At 39.5% G+C, this 13,559-nt stretch overlaps 1 protein-coding gene across 2 annotated transcripts; it reads left to right on the forward strand.

The window, feature by feature from the left end:
- The first annotated feature begins 1,714 nt into the window (after positions 1 to 1,714).
- Positions 1,715 to 13,289, forward strand: YIPF5 (Yip1 domain family member 5). 2 transcript variants are annotated; one of them, XM_075009919.1, is made up of 6 exons: positions 1,715 to 1,817; positions 2,683 to 2,799; positions 7,389 to 7,561; positions 8,509 to 8,654; positions 10,686 to 10,867; positions 12,106 to 13,289. In XM_075009919.1, the coding sequence occupies exons 2-6, from the start codon at positions 2,693 to 2,695 to the stop codon at positions 12,266 to 12,268; spliced, it is 771 nt and encodes a 256-aa protein (XP_074866020.1). In that variant the 5' UTR covers positions 1,715 to 1,817; positions 2,683 to 2,692; the 3' UTR covers positions 12,269 to 13,289. The 2 variants fall into 2 exon arrangements, with proteins under 2 accessions (XP_074866020.1, XP_074866021.1); XM_075009920.1 differs by lacking the exon at positions 1,715 to 1,817 and adding an exon at positions 2,178 to 2,197.
- Positions 13,290 to 13,559: the final 270 nt, after the last annotated feature.

Genomic DNA, 13,559 nt, shown 5'->3' on the forward strand with positions numbered 1-13,559 from the left:
ATGGTGGTTGGCAGCATTACCTGGTCTTTTGTTAATCCACAGGCAGCATGGCTTTGTGCAAGCTCCTGGCTGCCTCAGGGAGGAGGAGCGGGACTGAGCTCCTGCCCAGCATGCTAATGAAAATTGAGTTCCATGCCACTCTTGGCACCCATATCGAGGTTGGCTGACCTCTGCTGTAGATGGTGATTGGCCTTGTCAGCAGTCTAAGAGACTGGACTTGATCACCTTGCAAGATCCTTCTACTTCTATGATTTTGGCACTGTTACTCTCTACCTCCCTAGCAAGGATCTTCAGAAATGTGGGAGGTTTGTGCTGACCTTCCCTACCACGTCCCACCACATGTAATTATAATAACCAGTATTAAGCTTTACATTTTAATCCCAGGCTAGTAAAATGAGCCAGTAAAATAAAATGAAAAATAAACCTTAACACTTTACAACTCCCCTTTCAGATAAATGAGCATTATTCTTCTTCCCATTTTACAGATGTGGAATCTGAGGCCCAAGGTAGCTGATGAGGTAAATCTGTAAGTTTTCTAAAGGACATAAGGCTCTCAGGGGTATGAGTGTGAAGTTTTCTCCCAGCCAGGAACTGCTTTGGGGAGCTGTGGCCTGCTAATGAGACACCCTGCAGGGATGTCTTGATCTGTGTCTGTTAAAGTGCTGCAGGAGTCAACTCCAGTTCAGAGTGCCTGGTCAGCTTGTTGCCTTGCCTGGACTGACACAGAACTCACCAAGCTGTCTGCAATCCAGTAAACAGCCACATGCCAATGAAAGCAAGTAACTGGAACTTTGATAATTAAAGAGTGTACACTCTGGGGTGAGATAACTCAGAGCAGCGTACATGTAAACTCTGTTTCATTTATTTCTGTGGATATTGTTAATTGATTTCATTCATGCTTAGTCTGTAACCCCATCTCTTTAAGTTGTTAAGGTATGTGTTGATTCTAATGTGGTCTATTAGATATATAATATTTATAATTGCTGTTTGGGAGTAAATTTCCTGGAGGTTTCCAAAGGCACACTGTTAAGTGTGTACAGGAGCCAGCCAGGTAGAGGCACTGCCATTTTACAGAGCTTTAGAAATCAAGGATGGAAAGGGGATTCCCAACTATGCAACATCACCCCTGCGACACTTGGGACTCCTAATATTGAACACAGCTGAGTTCTACCTGCTCCAGACTACCTCAGGGAGGAGAGAAAAGGGGTTACAATAAAATACTAAATTTCTCATTTAAAAATAACAGTTACAATTAAATCTTATCACAAGAATGCCACACCTATAAAATGAATTAATGGCTGTAGTCCATGGGTTCCCAAACTGGGGGGCGTACCCCCCCCATGGAGCTTGAAGAAATTCCTGGGAGGGGCATGAGGCGACCCAGCCCCCTCTGCCCTAGCATTCCCCTGACCTCAGGAACGAGCTGGCCTTTGCTTCCAGCTCTCAGCCCCTGCAACTTTACACGAGCAACCCAGCACAACTCCTATACAAAAAAGGCACCGGCGAAGGCCCTTTGTTTCCAAGCAGCCCTAACTGAGAGAAAGCGACTGCCACCAGCGCCGACTCTCGCAGCACGAACCACCCACCGTCCAATGCGCATGCGCATGCTCAGCCCCGCCCGTCTCACTGCGGCGGGAATCGTCACGGCGCCTGCTCAGTAACCCGAAGGCCCGAGAGCGGGAACCGCTGCTGCGCATGCTCTGTCCCGTTTGATCCGGAAGTGGTTGTTTTGATTCGTGACACGTCGCCACGGAGGAGGGTGAGGGGCGGCAGCCGGGAGGGGGATTCTCTCAGCGCTGCGAGGAGGGGTGGCCCAGGTGAGTTTGTGGAGGGCCCTCGCGTGCTCGTCGGGCTGCCGTTCCGGAGACCACGAGCTGAGCACGCTGGGGAGCCGCCTGTCCTGTTTTGCCGAGCCACGGGAGAGTCGTCTCCCTGCCCACCCGTACTCCTGGCACTGCCCCGCTCTTCACGACAGCGGGTGTCTCCGGGTTGGCTCCGAGCCATGGCGCCCTTTCCACAGGGGAAAACTGTGGTGCAGGGGTGGGAGCTCATTGGCCCCCGCTTGCTGCGAGACGGTGGCAGGAATTGAGGCTGGGCCCCCGCTCGGAGCGGACGGACGGGGGAGCCGTGGACAACGGTTCCGTCCTGAGTACTTTTCGCTGCGTCCTGGGCGTGGTAATGTTGACAATGCGAAGAGGTTTGTGGTGTATTTTCCTGGCCGTACAGCGCCCGTTGTTGCTTGGCCTGTTAGTTAACACATTCAGATGCATGACTCACGCATGCATCTGATCAAGCGGGGCTTTGCCCACGAAAGCTTATATTCCAAAATATCTGTTAGTCTGTGCCACAGGACTTCTTGTTCTCACTTTCAGTTTGTGACCGTTAACTATGTTGATGACATTTAACTTGTATTTTAGCAGTGACTACAGAAGGAAACACTCATAGTGTATCCTTTTTAATTTACCTGTTTTGAGATCTTATGGTGCTGTGAAATGTTACACATTTACATTCAGAGAGAGATGCATGCACAGTTTTCTAAAGTATTACAATCATTTTCTGAGTGTTCTTGATTTTGCCAGCTTTCTAGCAAATATTTGTTTCTAAACATGTCAGCAGCTTGTTAGCTAGAGGCCATAGTTACCGTTTATGACTTACACAAGCTTTGATGTTCTTATTTTACAGATAATTTGCAATGTCTGGGTTTGACAACTTCAATACAGATTTCTACCAAACAAGTTATAGTATTGATGACCAGACGCACTCCTACGATTACAGTGGAAGTGGAGGACCGTACAATAAGTAATTTGTAGATTTCTGTTTCATTTTCTAAATTGTGTAATATTAGTTTCTTACATGTAATTGTATTACTTTACATTGCCAACACACACAGGCGCACAACACCTTCTGGAAGTCCAAGGCTAGGGATACCAAGAGCATGGGTAAAGACCCTAACAGTCTTGGCTAATACCTATTGATCTATGTGTCCTCCATGAACTCAGCTAATTCTTTTTGAATTTAGTTGTAGTCTTGGACTTCACAATGTCACCTGGCAACAAGCTCCACAGCTTAATTGCTTTGTATGAAGAAGAACTTTTTTTTCTTTTATACCTGTTGCCTGTTAATTACATTAGGTGATCTTTGGTTCTTATATTATGTGAAAGAGTAAATTACAGTTCTTTATTCAAAAGATTTTATAGACCTCTGTCATATTTGCCCTTTCTCACCTCTTTTCTAAGTTTTTCTTACATGGAGTCTGGTTTATATCCTGATTCATACAAATATTTGTGATCCTTCCTTGCACCTCTTCCAGTTCTAATATGTTTTTGATATAGGATGCCCAGAGTTGCACACAGCATTCAAGCTATGTATGCACTATGGATTTATGTAGTAATATTATGATATTTTTCTCTTCTCCCTTTTCAAATGGTTTTTAACACTAGTTTTTTTGACTAACACTGCAATTTGAGCAGATATTTTCAGACAAGGGAGGGAAGCAGTAGATGTGCTATCTTGACTTTAGTAAAGTTTTTCCTACTCTTTTGTGTGACCTTCTCATAAATAATCTAGGGAACCACAACCTAGATGGAGCTACTATAAGATGGGTGCAGAACTGGTTGGAAGTCCTTCCCAGAGAGTATTACTGACTTATAGTCAAGCTGGAATAGCTTATCAAATGTGTCTCTCAGGAATTGTTTTGGGTCTGCTTCTGTTAACATATGGAGATATACATATCTCATAGAGTTGGAAGGGACCTTGAGAAGTCGTCCAGTCCAGTCCGCAGCCCTCTCAGCAGGATGAGGCACCATCCCTGATTTTTTTTTTTTGTGTGTAAAAAAAAAACCACTGTTTGACCGAGACCCCTAAATGGCAACCTCAGGGATTGAGCTCACAACCCAGGGTTTTCAACACCAATGCTCTAACCACAAAGCTATCCCTCCCCCATATCTGTTCAGTATCTTCGTCAATGGTTTAGCTAATGTCATAGAAAATATGATATTAAGATGGGAAGAGTTGCAAGTGCTTTGGAGGATACAATTGCAATTCAGAATGATTTGTCCACATGTTCTGAAGTAAAAGGCTGAAATTCAGTAAGAACAAATACAAAGTAATCCTCTTAGGAAGACAGTGTCAATTGCATACGTGCAACATGGGAAATGACTGCCAGTGAAGGAGTATTGCAAAAAGAGATCTGGGAATCATAAGGGATCACAGGCTAGTCACCAGCATATTACTCTTGTGGTCCCTGTCTCCACCCACCAAAAACATTCTGGGATGTATTATAAGGAGTGTTGTAAGCAAGAAGTAATTCTGCTCTGTTATGCACTTTCGTCTCTGGATGCCACATTTCAGAAAAAGGTCGATAAATTGGAGAAAGTATAGAGAAGAGCAACAAAAATTATTAAAGGTCTAGAAAACATGAATGGCGTGAAAAAATTGAGTGTGTATTTGTTTGGAGAAGAGAAGACTGAAGGAGGATATAACAATTTTCAAGTTCATAGAAGGTTATTAAAAGGAGGAAGGAGAAAAATTGTCCTCCTTAACCTTTGAAGATAGGACAAGAAGCAGTGGTCTTAAATTGCAGCAAGGACAGTTTAGGTTCTAGATTAGGAAAAGCTTCCTAACTACCAGGATAAAGAACTGGAATTAAAGGCATAGGGAGGTTGTAGAATCTCTGTCATTTGAGATTTTTAAGAGCAGGTTAGACCTACACCTCTCAAGAATTGTATAGGTAATACTCAGTCCTGCCTTGTCGTGCAGAGAACTGGAACAGAAGATCAGTCAAGGTTCTGTCTAGTCCTACAATTTTATGAATCTGTGAAGCAGCAAAATGACTCCAAGGGTTTTCTTTTTGTTTGTTTTTTGAGTTTGGGTTTGTATTTTTTTGTTGGTGGGTTTCTTCTTGGGTGGAAAGGTGTAATTTAGATCCCATTAAATTTAAATACCATTATTTTGTATAGATAGTTGGGGTTATGCTTTCCACTGTGTCTTTGTCAACATTGAATTTCACCTGTCATTTTGTTAACCAGTTACCCAATTTTGTAACTTTTTAATAGTCTGCCTTGGATTTTATCATAACTAATTTTGCATCATCTATAAGTTATGCCATCTCACTGTTTGCCTCTTTTCCCAAATCATTGATGCGTGCGTTGAACAGCACTGGTCCCAGTACAAATTCCTGGCAGACAACCCTGTTATTAAAACTGATAATTTATCCCTAGTCTTTTAAACACTTATTGATTACGTGCAAGGACCTTCTCTCTTATCCCATGAATGCTTGGTTTGCTCAAGAGTCTTTGGTGAGGGACCATGTCAAAGGCTTTCTGAAAGTCCAAGTGAACTGATTCCCCTGGATCATACTTGTCCACATATTTATTGACTCCCCTCAAAAATTCTAATAGATTTGTGAGGTGTGGAGAGACCTTGACTCTTCCCAAACAAATCATGTTCATATATGTCACAAGGCATGTTCATTTAGAAAGGGGAATTTCTGTGTGGGAAGGGAATATAAGGAAATGTGTCAGTACATTGTTAGGAAAGTTCAGAGAATCGCAGTGCTGCTGGAGAGGTGTCTAGAGTTTTGTTTCCATGGAAGTGGACATGAGATTGGCATATAGAGAATCCCATTTATGTGTGGTCTTTGAGTGGATGGAAAGAGGGAAAATAAGAACCTCTCTTAATGAAATTACTCATTTTCTTAAATGTGTCTTGTGGTCTTGGTTTTTCTTTTTCCAAAGTGCAGAAAGACCTTTATAGCATTAAATTATACAATGTACTAATGTAATGAGTGGAGAAAAGAGACCTGTTGAAGAATAACTCTATTAGGTACATAAAAATATTATGTTTGGTAACATAAGAAGGTTTTTTAGAAATAAGGTACCCTTTTGAGTGTTACGGGAATGATTCTTCACTGGTGAAATTTGGTGGTATGAGTTTCAGACTACCTGTAAGACAGTAAAAGTTAAAATCTATTGGTTTTCAGGTGTGTGGATATAAGCACATAGTTCAAATCGCTAATATTCAAAAGTGCAGATCTGACACAAAATTAGTCTTCTATGACCAGAATTTGAGGAAACTTCGAGTTAGATACTGAAATATTATTAAAGTTGAAATCTGCATCAGGTCATGATGGTAGATGTCATAATGTGTGCTTAGTACTCTGAATGTCATAATGCTCAGCACATGTATGCCAAGAGTGGTGTCTGATATAGTTGTTTGTATGGGAAGGGGGAAGGTAGCAAATTTGACTAGGGTTTCTTTCAGGTCTATGCATACATTATACAGGAAGCTTAAAGAATATGAAGATGTTGGAGCTCCTTTCAAGAGTGAGCCCTGTTAAATGTAGGATTTAATACCAGAAGTATAAATTCATGTTGTCATTTGATAAATTATAGGAGTCGGAGATATAACTGAAAGGACTATATTTGCATTGTCAGATATACCTTTTTTAGTCTACTGTAGCCCCGATCTTGTTAAATTTTCAGATTAAATGAACTTGGCTTGGTTTTGGCCTAAAATGCTACTATCTGTAAATTTCTATCAAAACAAAAAGCAGTCAAGTAGCACTTTAAAGAGTAGCAAAATAAACTATTTTGCTAGTCTTTAAAGTGCTACTTGACTGCTTTTTGTTTTGATAGTGTATAGACTAGCATGGCTTCCTCCCTGTTACTATGTAAATTTCTAAATTTTCTTATCATTAGGTGATCTCTGATGGAGTCCATTAACCCATATATAGTAGAACCCTGAGATACTCGCAGTCAAGTTGTGCAAATCTTGGGTTAACACAACTCTGAGTGGCAGGGAGCTGGGAAACTGACCAATGCAGCTGCTCCGCTAGTCAGTTCCCTACTCCTGTAAGTGGTGGGCAGCTGGGAGCCAGGTGCCAGCTCCACTTACAGTCAGTCTCTGGCTGCCACAACTGAAAGGAGAGAGGAAACTGACCAACACCGCAGCACTGGTCAGTTTCCCCTCTCCTGTGAGGGGCAGGCAGCTCATATCCAGGCTCTCAGCTGCCTGCCCCTCACAGGAGAGGGGAAACTGACCAGTGGTGTGGTGTTGGTCAGTTTCCTCTCTCCTGTCAGTGGTGGCAGCCAGTTTCCTGTCTCACCCAGGTTATGTGAAATTTGACTTATGCTGAGTTGTGCAATAATGCAACCTCCATGTAAGTTGGTGGTCTAATGTATACTCCTTGTGGTGGGTTGGATTGAGGGCATTTGTGAAGCTACATATTTAGGGTAGGGAAGCAATTAACTTCACTTAGAAATTAGATAAACAAGATTTTATACTGTATTCCAAGTTGTTATTGAAATTGTTTTATGTGACTGGGAAAAGGGTTTTTTTAAACAAAAACAAACCTGTGCCTGCCGGTAATGCTGTGGTGTTCTTCACAGACAATATAGTGGTTATGACTACTCTCAGCAAAGTGGATTTGTCCCTCCAGAAATGATGCAGCAACAGCAGCCTTACACAGGGCAGATTTACCAGCCAACACAAACATACACTCCAACTACAGCACAGTCATTTTATGGAAGCAATTTTGAGGATGAACCACCCTTACTAGAAGGTAAACTTCTTGTCTTTTACTCATCTCCAAAATAATCCCTAACTTTGGGGTAACCTGAAAGGGAAGGAATGTACTCTCTAACTAAAAATAAAGTTAGAAGTAATTGCATCTGCCCTGCCAGCTTCTGAGGGCAGTTTCTCACTTTACAGTCCCATTCTCTTATTTCTCTACTATGTTGGTCTGTGAGACCCACACAAATTAAGTGAGAAGTTAACTATACATGACATGTCAAATGTGAAAATTAAAGTATAGGTTCCCCGCTCCATCAGTCGGTTTATAAAAGATGTTGTTTACAATGATAAAAGGTTAAAAGTTAAATTGATAGTGCCCCTTTAAGACATTTTGGTGTTTAGAACCCTAATTCTAATTTAAGGAAGGGAGTGATAGATATGTAGGATATGTCTTACAGAGAAGATGCCAGAATGGATACTTGGACTGATGACTACATTTTCTATGTTCTCTGTCAGTCAGCACTTAAGACAAGTTATCCTTCTTGTTACTAGTGATGATGAAAGCAGATATGTGCATTCTAATATTAAACTGTTCACAAACTTTGTTTACTACTCTATGTAGATAGAAGGTGCCCCACTCCTTGAGTTGGTAAATCAGAGCTGTACCATGCAGAGAGGGTCAGTCTCAGAAGCACTCCTGTCATTGGGTGTGACCAAGGAGCTCAGTTTGTGGAATCTGAGCCTTAGAGAGTAGGAGTCCCTCAGTCCTGCATAGTTGAGAACTGGAGTGCCACTTAGTGTACGTACACAGCCCCATAAAGCAGAGATGTAATATTTTTTGGTTATCTTAGGAATGGCATTTGATAACCTTCATGTCTTGCCTTCAATCTAGAGCAGATTTGAAAGTGAGGGGGCAGAAAAAATAAGGGTGAAGAAAATGGGGACAGAGGAGAAATAAGGGAAACATCTGCATAATTCTTTTCATGTAACCTATAGAATTAGGGATCAATTTCGACCACATCTGGCAGAAGACACTAACAGTCCTGCACCCACTAAAAGTAGCAGATGGCAGCATCATGAATGAGACTGATTTGGCAGGACCAATGGTCTTCTGTCTTGCCTTTGGAGCCACATTATTGCTGGTAAGAAACTTGCAAAATAATAACATATATCATAATCCAAAAAGCTAAATTATCCTTTGGTCTCTCAGAAGAATCTCTGTGGTGTAGAGGTAACAAAATAGGTCTTGACCAAGGATTTCTGGCTCATTAATAAATGATTTTGAGCCTTATTCAAAGCCGCTTAACTGGAGTCTTTACGTTACCTTCACCACACTTTGGGTGCCATCTTCCTTTAAGTAGTGGGCTATTTGCATATCTTCCTTGTGTAGAATATGGTGCTTTTTTTTTTTGTCATGAAGACTGAAGACCATTGTCACAATTGTGAGAAGAAAAATCATGATTTATGGTCTTTGGTTTATAAAAGTTAAATCTTCAATTTTAATCACATTGCAGTTTCTTCTTGTGCAAATCAAGATGTCTTGCTTACTATCAGAAACAGTTTCAATAGAATGTAATCGTTTGCACAAAATGTTTTAATTTGGTTACCTTAACTGTGGTTTTGGATCTTGATGCATATTGTGTTTATATGCGTAGTAGATTTTCCTATCATGTCAGTTCCTGATGCACTGAAAATGTACTTGTATTTTAGTATTTCTTTGTTCAGTATACTTTGCTTATTGGTGGTGGTGGTCCTTTGGCTGATTGCCTTCAAGGAAAAAGTTTAATAAATGTTTACTTCTAAAATTATGTTGCTATGGTTGACATTAGACATGATTTTAATGGCAGCATCAGTAGACATGATTTACCACCAATTCAGCAAAATAATACTCAAAGCTGGTAATATTTGCTAGGCTTGTGCCTATTGAAGCCTATAGGCGTTATCAGGAAAAGAATTCTCAGTAGTAACTCAGAGCCACTCCCCTCTAGAATGAAGAATGTAACTACCTGTATGTGTTTAGCAGTTTGAGTGAATTCAAAATTAATGGTTATGTGTGTACTGTAGGCATATTTGGAGAATCAGCTAGGGTTAAGAGAGTAGCAAATACCCTGAAGTGAAAACAGCTCAGAAACTGGTGTATGGGACAATATTATAGTCTTGAGTATATCATTAACAATAAAAACCAGGATTCTGTTTATGAACGTCTTGAATTTTTTGCAGTATCTGTCAGTTGGCTGACCCTGCCTCTGAACCACTGTGCTTTTGGTCCACAAGTTATGGTCTCACAGCCTGCTTTTGTCAGATATTTCACAATCTGTACAGCACTCACCCATTTGGTACATTTTTCTTGGTTTGTCTAATAATTAAAGAATGACTTCGCTATACTTTGAGGGCTTTAGTTGAAACACCTGCCTGTCTGCCAATCTAATGCAGTACACAGCTCTGTTCATATTGGATGCATTCTTAAGTCATGTCTTCGCATCATGCTCGGAGAGGACACATCTAAATATAATGGAATCAGATTTTTAAATAGTGTATTAATACTGTTTCACTAGGCCATAAACAATTCTAGACAAGGAACATGACACAAGTGCACAAAAATTTGAAATTGTTCATGATGAATCTGTATGGTGCCATAGCTGTGCATGGCACTTTGCAAAAAACAGTTTACCCCCTTGTGACAAAAATCAAGAAACTGAGTCATTGGTAGAGTTGGAAAGAGTAGTCATAGGCAGCTGTTTTCCATATATCATTGATTATTTTTCATTTCGCCTTTGATCGTTATTGCAGTAAAAGTGCTGATTTAAAAAAAAAACCTTCAGAGTAGGATCAGTATGCATGTTTAATAGAGTAAATCCAGCAGAGTTCATAAGATTTTTGTAGTCCAACAAGAGCTACGCATCAAATAAGCACACTACGTTTTCACCATGTTTTATAATTGAAAAATGATATGATAAACACCTGTTGGGTATTTCAACATACAGATTCTCCACTGTTTGGATTGTTTGTTGGATACCATTCTTAATCTTCATCTTTATATCCTAAATCATACTTAACATTCATCCATAGGTCAGAGATTACCACACTTGTATTCTTTGCTTTTTGTAAAATGTAATATTAAGTCAACTTTAAGACAAAATATGTTTAACTTGTGCTACTCTTTTTGTCTTTAGGCTGGTAAAATTCAGTTTGGGTATGTGTATGGAATTAGTGCAATTGGATGTTTAGGAATGTTTTGCCTGCTGAACTTAATGAGCATGACAGGCGTGTCATTTGGCTGTGTTGCTAGTGTCCTGGGATACTGTCTTCTTCCTATGATCCTGCTTTCTGGTTTTGCCATTGTATTTTCTTTGCAGTAAGTATCAATACTATTTTATTTAAAAAAAAAAAAAAATCCTGCTTCAAGATATTGTGGATTTTTCTCCCATGAGGTTGGAGGATGGGTTCTGTTAGGTGGACTTTACACTAAATTAATATTGGATTTCTCAAATGAAGTAATCACTTGTACGGTATGAATACTTGTTCGCTCTACTCATTATCAGTTATTAAATTCTTTTTAGACTCAAATTGTAGTGTACTTCAGGTAAATTTGTCAACTGTGAAAGAAATTGCATACCAGGGTATAGAAAACGACGGGTTGAATGTCTCTAGTCTTGCACCCCAGTACCTGAATGAAGCTGAATTTGCCAAATTATGGGAGGTCAGTATTGTCGAGCAACATTACCAACACTTCTAGTGCTTACTGGGCTCTTAGAAGACATTGGCTACGTCTACACTAGCCCCAAACTTCGAAATGGCCATGCAAATGGCCATTTCGAAGTTTACTAATGAAGCACTGAAATACATATTCAGTGCCTCATTAGCATGCGGGCGGCCGCGGCGCTTCGAAATTGACGTGGCTCACCGCCGTGCGGCTCGTCCCAACGGGGCTTCTTTTCAAAAGGACCCCGCCTACTTCAAAGTCCCCTTATTCCCATGAGCAGACCATTTGCATGGCCATTTTGAAGTTTGGGGCTAGTGTAGACACGGCCATTTAGAGAGAAATTACATCTAAATAACAGCACACAACACTGAGAGCCAGGATTGGGGGCTGTAAACAAACTTTGTAGGACCACAGGAAACTGGGCAACACCCATGATTAGTGGACATCAGCTTATTAAACTCATGCTGGACCATGGATGTTGCCAGATCAGAGAGTGTGGGATTAGAGAAATTCAATCTGTAAGTTTATTTAAGTAATAATAATTATGTTGAGTCTGGAAAACTAAGTTAAATAAAAGAATCACCACTTCATTACTCATCATAGAAAGCTACATGTGCAGAAGTACAGAGAAACAACTTGTTTTGAATTTTCTCAGTTCTCTACCTTTTTTATACTTAAAACTTTCCCCAAAATCTTTGTTGAATAATAATACTTATCTTATATTTCCTAAGAAGTCCATGTACACTTTATTTAAAAGCCCTCAAACAGAAATCTAGTATTTAAGTTTAAAAACAAGCAACCTTTGAAATATGACTTACTAGTAATATTCTAATTCCTGCATGCATCTAAACATACACACAGCTTTTTAAACTGTTCTTTTCTTATTACAGGGGGATGATGGGAATTATTCTCACTGCTGGAATTATTGGATGGTGCAGTTTTTCTGCTTCCAAAATCTTCATTTCTGCCTTAGCAATGGAAGGACAACAGCTTCTAGTAGCATATCCTTGTGCTTTGTTATATGGAGTCTTTGCTCTTATTTCTGTATTTTGAACTGACTGTTCTGATTATTGGACTTCATATGGCCCACCAGAAAAGAAAAATCAACTTGGAATACTTAATTGGACCAGCAAACAGCTATATCGCTGCTATCATGGAAACTTAACTCTTGAATTGTCTGATGGAGCAATGGAAACAAACGTCTCGTTCACCTATACAGGACTCCTGAATACTGTCTGAACTGACCTGCAGTGTCTATAGCTTTAAATTTTCATGCTTATACAGTTAAAAATGTAATGTTTATTCATTATTTCTACAGCCTTTAGAAAAGTAACTTTGGGGGTTTTTTTCGGAGGGTGGGGGTCAGAGGCATGAGAAGAGGTGTTGTAGTTATGTTTGGTAGATTTTTATCAGCAAAAGTAAATGAAACTACAGACATTGCAGTCTTTATTTTAAAAAAAATGCACAGTTTGGCAAACTCAATTCCTGTCACCTCTATTGCAAACATTTTTGCAAGCACGTTGAAAATTGTATATTTTCTGTATTTTAACAAATACTCTTTAAGCTGTTATTTATAGAGTGAGTTGGTATTTAAGAATTCAGTATACAATTTAAATTGTTTAATTGGAAAACAAATCCTTTAGCTAAAAGAATACAGATAAATTTCAACTTGAACGTGTTTAGATGTTTACTAAGATTATTTGCTAGAGCTCAAAAATAGACTTTTTTTAAGGTATTTACTTCCAGGAAAACCCTCCAACCATTTTGAACAACATAGTAAGGTGTTATGGTTGTTAGTAATGAAGTTATTGTAAAGGTCATTTGATGCACATTGATTAAATTCCCCCTACACAATTTTGATAAGGTGCTGGAGTTGGCTTTCTAACCCTCTTGCTGCTCTGTGGTTTTTCATCTATTACAATGAAATCAGAACTTTCACATTGGAATAAACCACAACACTGAAATAAAAGAGCCATACTCTCCATTCTTCTGGTTACTCTTTTGATATGCTTGAATTACAGCTTTTGACTCTTCTCAATCTTGCATGAAAAGCATAAACTTGTTTTTGGTGACAGCTCAGGCTCAGTATTATCATTGTTTCATGGAAAAAATAAGTATGAAAGGAAGATGGGGTTAGTTTATACACTTTTTGACAATTTTTAAAACCTGCAAAAAATTCGAATTTTGTTTTACATAATTTGTGGTTATGAAATTCTTTCTGTGGGAAATCTGGTTTAAAGATTAGAGTTCTGTCCATTTTTTGGAAATATTTCATGGTAAAATGTTGAAAGCTCTTATAGGACTAAAGGGAAAATTCCCTTATCATTTAACCAGTTTTTAATTT

This window comes from Carettochelys insculpta, chromosome 15, assembly GCF_033958435.1.
Source record: "Carettochelys insculpta isolate YL-2023 chromosome 15, ASM3395843v1, whole genome shotgun sequence".
Taxonomy (NCBI): Eukaryota; Metazoa; Chordata; order Testudines; family Carettochelyidae; genus Carettochelys; species Carettochelys insculpta.